The sequence below is a fragment of the Melanostigma gelatinosum genome (assembly GCF_949748355.1).
Source record: "Melanostigma gelatinosum genome assembly, chromosome: 21".
Taxonomy (NCBI): Eukaryota; Metazoa; Chordata; class Actinopteri; order Perciformes; family Zoarcidae; genus Melanostigma; species Melanostigma gelatinosum.
The window spans coordinates 9829105-9841629 of record NC_136654.1 but is presented as its reverse complement, the minus strand read 5'-3'; the positions used below and the strand labels follow the sequence as shown (position 1 = coordinate 9841629).

The following is a 12525-nucleotide window of genomic DNA, read 5'->3' as shown; positions in this document are numbered from 1 at the left end:
CATCTCCTCCTGGCACCACCTCCACCCTGCTGCTCCATCTCCTCCTGGCACCACCTCCACCCTGCAGCTCCATCTCCTCCTGGCACCACCTCCACCCTGCAGCTCCATCTCCTCCTGGCACCACCTCCACCCTGCTGCTCCATCTCCTCCTGGCACCACCTCCACCCTGCTGCTCCATCTCCTCCTGGCACCACCTCCACCCTGCTGCTCCATCTCCTCCTGGCACCACCTCCACCCTGCTGCTCCATCTCCTCCTGGCACCACCTCCACCCTGCAGCTCCATCTCCTCCTGGCACCACCTCCACCCTGCTGCTCCATCTCCTCCTGGCACCACCTCCACCCTGCTGCTACATCTCCTCCTGGCACCACCTCCACCCTGCTGCTCCATCTCCTCCTGGCACCACCTCCACCCTGCTGCTCCATCTCCTCCTGGCACCACCTCCACCCTGCAGCTCCATCTCCTCCTGGCACCACCTCCACCCTGCTGCTCCATCTCCTCCTGGCACCACCTCCACCCTGCTGCTCCATCTCCTCCTGGCACCACCTCCACCCTGCTGCTCCATCTCCTCCTGGCACCACCTCGACCCTGCAGCTCCATCTCCTCCTGGCACCACCTCCACCCTGCTGCTCCATCTCCTCCTGGCACCACCTCCACCCTGCTGCTCCATCTCCTCCTGGCACCACCTCCACCCTGCAGCTCCATCTCCTCCTGGCACCACCTCCACCCTGCTGCTCCATCTCCTCCTGGCACCACCTCCACCCTGCTGCTCCATCTCCTCCTGGCACCACCTCCACCCTGCTGCTCCATCTCCTCCTGGCACCACCTCCACCCTGCTGCTCCAGTGTAAACTACACTGACACGCAGGCAAAGCCAAGTCATGGGATCACCGCCATTAGAGCCATGCAGTAATTATATTTCATATATACATTAGGGGTGTAACGGTTCACAAAATTCACGGTTGGGTACGATACAGTGGAGCCACGGTTGGGTACGTTTCGGTACAGTAGAAAACTATAAATGCCAGAGAAATGTACTTGATTTTAAAATATATTTATTCATTACAACTAACATCATCAAGTTATTCTTTGACTTTGAACAATGATGGAACTATACCTGAGTGACCCATCTTCTGGGGTGTCTTCTTAGCAACACATAAGCATAAAAAACAAAAACTGCTCCTTAATGTTATGTAGTATTGTTACTTACAGCTTGCTTACATCTTGTATTGTTACTTACATCTTGTATTGTTACTTACATCTTATATTGTTACTTACATCTTATATTGTTACTTACATCTTGTAATGTTACTTACATCTTGTATTGTTACTTACAGCTTGTATTGTTACTTACATCTTGTATTGTTACTTACATCTTGTATTGTTACTTACATCTTGTATTGTTACTTACATCTTGTATTGTTGCTTACATCTTGTATTGTTACTTACATCTTGTAATCTTACTTACATCTTGTATTGTTACTTACATCTTGTATTGTTACTTACATCTTGTATTGTTACTTACATCTTGTATTGTTACTTACATCTTGTATTGTTGCTTACATCTTGTATTGTTACTTACATCTTGTAATCTTACTTACATCTTGTATTGTTACTTACATCTTGTATTGTTACTTACATCTTGTATTGTTGCTTACATCTTGTATTGTTACTTACATCTTGTAATCTTACTTACATCTTGTATTGTTACTTACATCTTGTAATGTTACTTACATCTTGTATTGTTACTTACATCTTGTAATCTTACTTACATCTTGTATTGTTACTTACAGCTTGTATTGTTACTTACATCTTGTATTGTTACTTACATATTGTATTGTTACTTACATCTTGTATTGTTGCTTACATCTTGTATTGTTACTTACATCTTGTATTGTTACTTACATCTTGTAATGTTACTTACATCTTGTATTGTTACTTACATCTTGTATTGTTACTTACATCTTGTATTGTTACTTACATCTTGTATTGTTGCTTACATCTTGTATTGTTACTTACATCTTGTATTGTTACTTACATCTTGCAAAAGAGATTTTTAATCTCAATGGGACTACCTGGTTAAATAAAGGTTAAAAAAAAAATTATTATTCAAACGTATTGTTCGGTTCGTCATGCGTACCGAACCGTGAGCCTCGTACCGAACGGTTCAATACGAATACGCGTATCGTTACACCCCTAATATATACATATATATATATATGAATCCTTTTAATGAACTGGTGAATCCTATTCATATCAATGAGCACATCTCTTTCTCAGTAACAACATTGTGAGATGTGGACACCGTAGTACCGCTGATCACGACATGAGGAGGAGTTGTTGTGAGAGTGTTGGATGATAAATGTTCAGTATCCCAAGAGGGAAACATCCCTTTAGCAGCCAGCACATTATTGTATAATCCAGTGATCAACAAGCACACGGGGATGGTTTCTTATACGCGGAGCTTCTCTGTGAGATGTGCGAGACGTGTCCTCACAGAGCTCATTTATAAATCCAGGATATAAATCCAGCAGAAGTGTTCAGCTGTCAGATGTGAATTGTTAGTCTCACTCTGTAAATGTCCATTTGTCTAGCAGTTACATGCTTTATTTAAAAACAGTTCACATATTTTATTAGGTCGTCCCAATTTAAATTCCTATACTTTACCAGAATTGTGACGTGTTGGAAGTGCTTTGATTTGGTACCCAGAGTGCTTGTTTCCATGGTGATCAGGGTGGTATGAGTGTACTGTGTGTAGTTCACATGGGCAAAAATCACAGAATGAAGAAACACCGTAGCAGCCTCTGCAGACATGTGATGTACAGTGATAGTGACGCAAGTGAACGGTAGCAACGGATTAAGAATGATTGTCTGAGGACTACAATGACTATAATCCAGCTACTATAACCCCGACAACAGCAAATGCTTCTGATTCTCCCTTTTATTTATCACTGACGTTGAAGCAGTGTTTGCTGCTTTATCACTGCACAAACAAATACAGTTTCATATACTCTGGTTGAATTAAAGGACTGATGTCATTCAGAGGCCTGGTCTGTTGTCTGTCTGTTCTCAGCCACCATCCATTCATCGTGGGCTCGTTAGTGTTCCACAGACCGTTCCTTTTGAACCGGTCAGCGTGTGTCTTCTTGAATCCCTCTGGTCTGTGGGTCTGCTAGCAGCACAGAGCCTCCCGTCATGATGATGAGACAGATAAACAAAGAGGGGGAGAATATACAGCGTGTGTGGGTTGGACAGAGGTACGGCGTTGATGCTTGACTGCTGCTCTCAGCGCTGATTGTTGTAAGTAGGTTTAAGTAGACTCTGTCTGTCCGTCTGTTGTTCTTGTAAACTAGTGGAAAGCGATCTAACCACCTTGCACATTATGAGCCCAGCTGTCTTTCATCCTGACAGCGTCGTTCCTCCAAGAAACCTACAGTGCATGTTGTGTAACCCGCCTATCTGCCTCACTCTGCCGGCTGCATGTTCCAGGCTGGAGGTGTCGTTGTACAAAGTTTTGTTGCGGACCAGACTGTAGTGGAAAGAGCTGAGTTGAACAGCAGATGGCATTAATATGAACGGCTTCGATTGAAAAGCCAAAGATTGGCTCGAGGCCAAACGACAACACACCCATATCTACAAATCAGCAGCTGCAGAAGCTTTATTTATGACAGATGAGACAAGTGGAGGCAACAACAAATACCTTTAGGAAGTGGCAGATATGATTAAAGGTTGGCCTCAGCTGCCTTTGCTGCCATGGCAACAGGTGTACAGGATTGACACAAACTGTGGCATCATCTAGATCAGCGGTTCCCAAACTTTTTAGGCCGCGCACCCCCTTCTACATCCCGACTGGGTTCGCGCACCCCCCCCCCCCCCCTTAATAAAAAATAAAAAAAAGAAGCAACAGAGCCTTTTAAGCCTTCATAGCCGCATAAGAATCGGACCAATGAGAGAACAGTTTGCTCGCGCGTGGCATTTGTTTACAAGATTTAGTTCGCTGTTAAATGTTGCAGTGTGAACACAAACCGAACAAAGGAGCAACTGCAACATTGTATCATATTAAATGAGCGACTAATGTAGCCAGGATGTCTTCGGACAAAGCATCGATGCGGCGCGACACAGTGTTGTTGGACACCGGGATCATGTCCAACTTTTTTGCTTCTTTCTCCCCAATCATACATTCCACCATCTCTCTGGCAGCTGGCAAGCTCACGTCTTCGGCGATTGTGTGCGGTAGCCCCTTTCTCGCTATTCTGTAACCAGATATGAAGCCCGTAGTGCGTCATTTATAGACCAACACATGAATGAGACTCCAGTTGTTTTTGGCTGTTTTGTAACTCCTCCAATTTGGATATAAACAATGTAAGGGGCTTTTGACTTGCACTGGCATGCTTGGTGTTCAGGTGGCGACGTAAATAAGAGCTTCAGACTGTTAGCCAGAACCTCACTGCACACCACACACTGTGGCTTTGGGGAATCTGCGTTGCCAATCCAAGTGAAGCCCAGACACACATACTTTTCATCATATTTCCTCTTGTTTTCCCAGTCTGATGCTCACTCTCGTTTCCTCTTTCTCACCTTGACTCCGCGATGGGCCGATGTGCTCCCCATTTGTCTGTGCTGCACCTCTCCGTTCCCCTCGCCTCCGAATTCCTCTCTCTCTCTCTGTCCCTCTCCTCTTTTACGACTGATAGCTTCAGATGTCCCACCTGACAGTTTTTAAATTAAAATTACATTTTTTTTAAATATTTAATATTATTACACCATCAGACCGCCATTACACTTTTCCTCTCGCGCACCCCCTAGAGGCAGCTCGCGCACCCCCAGGGGTGCGCGCACCCCACTTTGGGAATCCCTGATCTAGATAACATGGATACCAGCACACCACCAGATACGAGATGCGTTTCTGTGCTTTAAAAAAGATTCCACGTTGTAAACACGTTGTATCACTTGGTCACATCGTGTTGTGAAGGTAAAGAAAGGTATTCTCATGATCTCACACCTGTGAACCGTCCTGGTCGAAACCAAAACCTCAGTCCTGCTGCCCCAGATACACACTAGCACCAGATGTGGATTAATCCACTGCTGAAAATAGTCCCCAACAAATGCCCTATTCCCTGTGTTTGTGAAGGGGCCAATGTGTAAGATCTGGTCAGAATCTTAGGTTAAAGCATAACAACATCATTTACACAGTGTTATTATTTACATTATGTTGAATAGGTTTATGTATTGTGCTAAGCAGCTAGCCCCGGCTCGTCCTGTCTTGTAACACGACCTGTATACCTGAGAAGCTGTAGTGAGTCACTGTGGCGTCCAGCCTGTCCTCAGTCCAACATGAGAGGACCAACAAGTGGAGCAATAATGCTGCCCTCCACAATGCTCCGTTAAGAACAAATGACTAAAACACAGTAAAAATAAGTACGGCAACAACTTGTAAAAAGAGTGTTTTTAAGAGAGGTTGGACAGAAGAAACCGAGCCTGATGTCCTTCAGTACAAACCAATGGGCCTGTGGCTGACAGACAGGAAGTAGTGAGAGAGGGACTAACGGTTACAGAAGAAAATGCAAAGAGTCGACAGGCTCATCCTTTAAATGCTCAAATAGGATTTTTTTTTAAATTGATTTCTAAAATGCAGTATTGGGTGTGATACTCATAGACAGGTAACAAATCAGCTGTGAATTAAATGAGAAAGTTCAAATGACATGAACAGAATGGAGCCGTATCTCCGTGATTCTACATTATCCAACATGAGTGAGTGAATGAGCTCCAGTGGCCCACAGAGGGGCAGCTCTCAGGCTCAGTGTGTCCCACTGCGTGGAAGCGACGCGGGCACGTTGTTCATAAAGCAGCAGTGTGTCGGCTCCACAGCTCTCCGCTGAGGTTAAACAGGAGTAGTGGAGTATTTTTCACAGAGGCCAGCGAATGGAAAAAGTCATGTTCAAAGTAAACAGCTCTGCTGTCCACTCGTCACACGCACATGCTGATGAGTTACACACACACTCACACACCACAGTCAGTGGCGTTTGGTGTGTGTGAGCTACAGCTCAGTGCAGATGAGAGGATATCTCGTTTCTTTCCTCCTTTCAAGGGTTGCCCTCTGGCAGGCCAAATATTTGCCACAACTGGGAGACATTCCTGGGCACTCCCCTCGCTCGCACAGGCCAGGAGCCAGCAGGGAACTGAACATCCATTCTTAGTTTTTCCCTCTCAGGTGAAGACATCAAACGTTGTCAGGATTTGGGAATTACAATGTCCTAACTGTGGAGTCCAGTCAATTTCAAGTTTTAAAGTAAAAGCATGGTACGAGTACGGCACTCGGTCCTCACTTCACTGCAGATGAATCAGAAGATGATGTGCGGTAGAAAAACCTTGAGGGTTGTCTGACGATCTGTCAGTGACAGAAGTGAATCGTGTTGGACTTGAGCGTCATCAAGTCTCTGGATAGGCTCATAAAAGATGTTTGCTGGTGTCACAAAGAATCTTGTCTTGTGTGTTGTATTTGAAGCCCTTCATTTAAAACCTCAGAATCACGTTTGGGGGAAATGGGCAGAAATGAGCAGGAAGTGTGTTTTAATAAGTGTGTTATTCTTTGTTGGCCTGAAGCACTGGGCTCCCCACAATGGCTTCCTGTCTTTGCCACATATTCACTGAGCGTATCTCTACTGACTGAGCAGGCAGCTCAGCAGAGTCTTCTTCTGTTGCTGGTGATGTGAGGCCGGCTCTCAGCAGCCATATCTAGTGCAGCGCGTACTACATGTCTCATCCACTGACTCTCACGGCTCCTCTCCACATCGCTGCCATCTCGCCGTGTGTAAATGTCCGAGATGTGTTATCAAGGACTTGAAAGGACTTGGCTTCCTGCTAGCTCGGCGCTAAGCATCCGGTCTGCCAGAAACGTGTGTATGTGTGTATCCTGCATGTGTGAAGACTTGTTGTCCCCAACACTCTGCACTGCAGCTTCAAAGTGTATCTGGTGATCGTCTCGGTGTTTTGGAAGACATATGTTGCTCCCACTCTCTACTAAGGAACCTTAATGTCGGCCATTAATAACTAAACTCTCATTGACTTGTGTATGTCTGTTCTAAATGTTAGTGCTGCGCAAATAAATACTCACGAGCTTCTCACTTCCTCATGATCCAGCAAGTGTACAGTTGTAGATGTTAGTTATTTAGTTAATAACTTGTTGATAAATGGATGTTGGTCCACTCCATGTTCTCACTAATGCTTCTAACCGATCAATTGAGTTTTCGTACATGATTTATGATTCATTAAGCATCAAAAAAGTAATTAGTTACAACATATAACTCCTTTGAACTTGTGCAGGACAGCATGAGTCTCAAACTATGTTCCAACATCATGAGCAGCATAAGAAGCGAGCTCAGAGCCTCAGAGCCCAGACAACACATGGAAACAGACTCAGGCAGCTCTGTGTACGTGCTGTACACAGCACCAAAGCTTTGGCTAGAACTACAGCCAGTCCACTGACAGACAAGCTGGTCATGGATTTAATGACGTCATATATCAGCCAGTCACTGTCACGTACCGCTGACAGGTCAGGCTATTCTTCTTATTATCAGCTTTCATTTTTATACACTATCAGACATTTTGAGTGGGCTGAGCAGATGATAGTCTGTGGGAGGGTTGGACTGTGACTTGCTTCATGGAATGTGCCCTTCCTTAAAGACATACTGTAACAGCCAAGTCAATCTCTATCATCATCAAGATCACCATTAATATCACTCGAGCTGAACGGCACACATGCCAGCTCTCCTGCTGTGTTCCTGTCTTTGTTCATCTTTGCTTTGGCCGTAATAAAAAGAGTCATGACACATCAGAGGTAGTGTTAGAATGACAGAAGTGAAGTTGTAATAAAGAGGTTTGAGTCAGCTCACACAGGAAGTCACTGAAAGGTAAAGATGGTCTGAACAAGAAGGCGGGAGGTATTCAAGCTCTACCAAGACAAGTACTTGTGTTCTGTCTGCAGACACTGTTCTGTCCTCTTGGAGTCATGCTAACAATATGACTGACAACATTTTAAGCAGCATCATTCTGGGGATTAATGTTCAGAATACAATATCAAACTATCCGATGCATTGCCATAACATGTGGCTCAGACGTTCTTCCCTCGGGTAGAAAGGTAATAGCTTTGGTGATGCTCTGACTTTTCATATAGTGCCATCATCAGGTCAAAATGCATATTTGTCCAATACTTTAGTTTACCACCAAAACCAGGCAGCAACCTCTGGTTCTGAAGAGTGAAGCAATGCAGAAGTGTCTCGACCTCTGAGACAGAGTCTACTTCTCTACTTCTCTCTTGATTTATTCCCTCAGTAAACATTGTAAACATGAGTTTATGTCTCAATCTCTAGTTTCAAGTCTTCTTCAATACAGCATGATGTTCATTTAGTACATGATGGTCCATTTAGAGTCACACAGACCATAAAGCAGGGGATGCTTTAGGGCGGGGCTACACGCTGATTGACAGTTCACTACCAGAGAGTTGTTGGTTCTGAGAGTTTTCATCTTAGAGCATTAACCCTTTCACGGTGTGTTTTCAGTTCATGGAAGTTAAATGTAACATTGTGATCACTTAGCTCCGCCCTCAAGATGGCGACAGCTAAAATGCCGAGCAGAACACAAACCAATGGCTCCATTCACTTATAGCAGTGGCGGGCGTGCATTTTATACCTGGGCCTTCACTGCTGTCCTGCAGCTGAAATACCACATTATGGCGCCACAGCTATTATTCATTTTTAAGGCTGTAACTATGTACATCTTCGTATTAAACCGTTCAGTACGAGTCGTTTGAATAACGCTCGAGCATTTAGAAAATGCAAAAGCCTAAATTCAGGAAAATATAATGTCCTCAGCTGGTCTGGCTGTGGGATCCACCGTCATTCCTTAATGACAAGCCGCAACCCAAAGAGATTATCAGGATTTTACTTTCACAACTTGAACATTGAATGTACTGCTCTGCAGTCTTTCCTCCTCTCAGCACCCTCTATCATGGTGCAGCTCAACTCAGTCAGAATGCCCATATTTGATTGGCTGAGCTGCACCATGTGATGTGATTCACTACCCATCAGCTGGCTGTTAAGTTTCGTTTCACGATAGTAACGTGCTCGCCCACTGACCAATCACAGCACACTCTGCACCTAGCGGGAAAGCTACAGATGAACACTGAGCGGCATGTAATGCTGACGTCATTATAGGCCGGCTAGCAGACGCTGACAACATGTCAAACTAAAGATCTGATTGGTTGAACACTATGACAATCAACAACATCATCCCCATTCACTTAAACTGCACATGGATGCACGTGTGAGTCTGCAGGCCTCTGGCTCTGTTCTACCTAGAGACACAGAGGTGAGATCTGATTGGATAAAAGCTCTACTTAAAACAAGCTGCACTGGAAGCAGAGCAACTGAGGAAGACAGGAGCTGTGCAATGAGAAAATAAGATAATGGGGAAAATATGTTTATAAATTATAATACATGTAGTGTATTTCAGAACAATTATTAAATTATAAAATGGATAACTTTGTGATTCTGTTGAGGCCAGCAGAGAAGGCCTTGCTGGCCCTGACGACCCACCACTGAGTTATAGTCCATGCCAAATACCATTCACATCATTGTATGCACATTTTGAAGTATCTCCTTCTAAAGAGCTGTTGAAAAACATTCTCACCTGCGCAAACAAAGAGTTGATGCCCACGATCAGAATACATTGAACCCACACGATATCATCTTCGTCTCTAGACAGCATGAAACATGGCCAACACCACCTGACATGAAAGAGCTATTCAAACTTGCCCAACTGAAAAAGTCTTTCAAAAAGAATTGCTTCAAATTAGCTTGACAACTGAATGGAAGCAGGACTATGATGTCCTCTGGTAGACTGAGCTCTAGTCTTTGAGGAGCTATACTGATCCACTCTCAGTCAACCGTTTACATTCTGCCATCCACCTGCATCCACATGACTATTCAGCAGCATACAACTGCTTCACATGATCTACTTGTTCTGTCTCTCAGCAATTCAATGTAGTTATTAAGCATGTTTCCTTAAATGTGCTATTTATGTAACATCACTTAGAAACTATCTCATCAAGGTGAAATGTATTTATATTGCACATTTAAAACAACCACAGTTGACCAACGTGCTGATCCAAATCGATAAAAAGGATTAAAATACCAAATAAATACATTTACAAGTAAATAAATAGAAATTCAAATTATAAAAGAATTGCAGCACAAAAGATGATGAAGTCAGCTCAACTCGAGCTGAATGCAAACAGGAAGGGTTATAAAATGCATTTATTTACAAATAACAAGTAATAACGAGGGAAAGTTGTAAGGCCATCATTCAACATTTGGCAATATTTGTGTTATGACTACAAAGCAATACGATTCCTACGATTTTCATTTTGTGTTGATATATGAAACCATGCTTATTAAACCCCAGTGCTCACCATCACTTTCTTCCTGCTTGTCCTCTCTCAGGGTAGAGTTCCAGAACAAGTTCTACTGTGGCCAGGGCTTCAAGTTCTTCCCCTTCTCATTCGAGAGCATCCTGGAGGGACGGTTTGACGAGTGATCAGCCCTTCAGCAGGAAACCGCGGAGTCCCTTCTCTCCCCTGTGTATGTGTTTGTGTGTGTGCATGAGCCCAAGTGCAGCCCTCTGTCACCCTCTAGTGGTCCTTTGTGAAACTCTTATTGTGTTTGAGCTATAATGTGGTCCTTGTAAAGGGTTTTTCCAGTGCACACGTGCCAAGCTGTACCCACACTGGAGCTCCTATTGCTGCACAGTACTGTCACTGTACTCAGCACTCACCTCACCTCTGTTGTAATGACATCTCCTCCGCCAGCTTTCCTTCAAAGATAGCCTTCACCAAATACATGTGGCACGGTCTGTGTCATGGCAGACCGATCTGGTTTGAAGGCAGAAGCAGACAAACAGCTGTTAATACCTCACTTGTCAACCCAGTTGTCCGAAAAAAATGTTGGCATTGTATGTTTCTGCAGCGTAACGTGACAGAGACGTTACACAGAAGTAACCTGACGGTGTAACCTGGTGCGTACGTACAGCTTGGAACAGGTCGGCAGTGGAAAAACCGTTGAAGATTCATCGTGCACATGAAAATGACTGTAAGAGCAGCTGTCGTCTGGCTCCTGTGTCATCAGAGGATCTTCACGTAACCATTGTAGAAGTCCCAGTGTTAACTCAACTGGATCTCTGGAGACAGAAGAACATTAGTAAGAATACATCTCATAGTCACAGGTAAACACAGTATTAGAGGCCGAGTCATCGGTCTGAAACACGAGCAGTCAGACTGTATCTGGAAGACAAGTTCCTGCTTCAACTTTGACTTATTTGACAGTGTTCCAGATCACTAAAGTGAAGAGCAGAGCCGTAATAAACTGGAATCTTTCTTTCAACATTGTGCAATATTTGTAATATGACTACAGAGCAAAATCCTCCCATTATTTGATCAGCATATCCAAAAATCACATTTATTTTGACCATAAAGTCCAGTTTCTTGAATAAGAGTATACTGATCACATGTCTGTTGGCTCAGTGTTCTATTGAGGTGTCCTTGATGATCTGTGACGTCCCTGTGCTCACTCGCTGTGAATTGATGTTGTAAACCAGTTGAAGAACTCAGAGGATGTTTTAAGCCTAAAATAACGGCAAGTGAATTGTTTGGAATCACTACTTGATTCAGAAATGTGAGGAAATAATATCATTGGGGAAAGAATTGTCACTTGAACTTTGAAGTCACTTGAAGAATTGAACTTTGTCCATCTTTTGTGTTCAAAAAAGTACATTCCCAACATATCTTAGCTTCCATTTAAAAATGACACAATTTAACCAGGAAGGGTTAAATACAGCTCAGTTAAGATTTAAAAAAGCAATCATGATAGTCTGATAATCAAAGTCATTGAGACCGTATTTGATGTTTGACATGTTGAAGATTTACCTGAAATGTATCTTTATTTGCATTCTGATGCTCAAAGGCTGCAGAAGAACAGAGCCTCATAAACAACACATGCAACAGTGATGTGGAAGCGAATGTGTTAGTGATCAACAATAAAAAAGACCGGGGATTCATCTCGTGTCCTGTTTCCTCTCTCTCTCTCACACTCACACACACACTCTCTATCTCTCTCACACTCACACACACACTCTCTATCTCTCTCACACTCACACACACACTCTCTATCTCTCTCACTCACACACACACTCTCTCTCTCTCACACTCACACACACACTCTATCTCTCTCTCTCTCACTCACACACACACTCTCTATCTCTCTCACACTCACACACACACTCTCTATCTCTCTCACACTCACACACACACTCTCTATCTCTCTCACACTCACACACACACTCTCTATCTCTCTCACTCACACACACACTCTCTCTCTCTCACACTCACACACACACTCTCTATCTCTCTCACTCACACACACACTCTCTATCTCTCTCTCTCACTCACACACACACTCTCTATCTCTCTCACACTCA

The 12525-nt window shown here is 43.8% G+C and overlaps 1 protein-coding gene across 3 annotated transcripts in view; it reads left to right on the top strand.

The window, feature by feature from the left end:
- The window catches only part of atp6v0a1b (ATPase H+ transporting V0 subunit a1b), a 36112-nt gene extending 24007 nt beyond the window's left edge, over positions 1-12105 (top strand). For all 3 annotated transcript variants that reach the window (XM_079293671.1, XM_079293670.1, XM_079293669.1), the window contains exon 22: positions 10497-12105. In XM_079293671.1, coding sequence (XP_079149797.1) covers positions 10497-10590 — 94 coding nt within the window. In that variant the 3' untranslated portion in view covers positions 10591-12105. The remainder of the gene's footprint in view (positions 1-10496) is intronic.
- Positions 12106-12525: the final 420 nt, after the last annotated feature.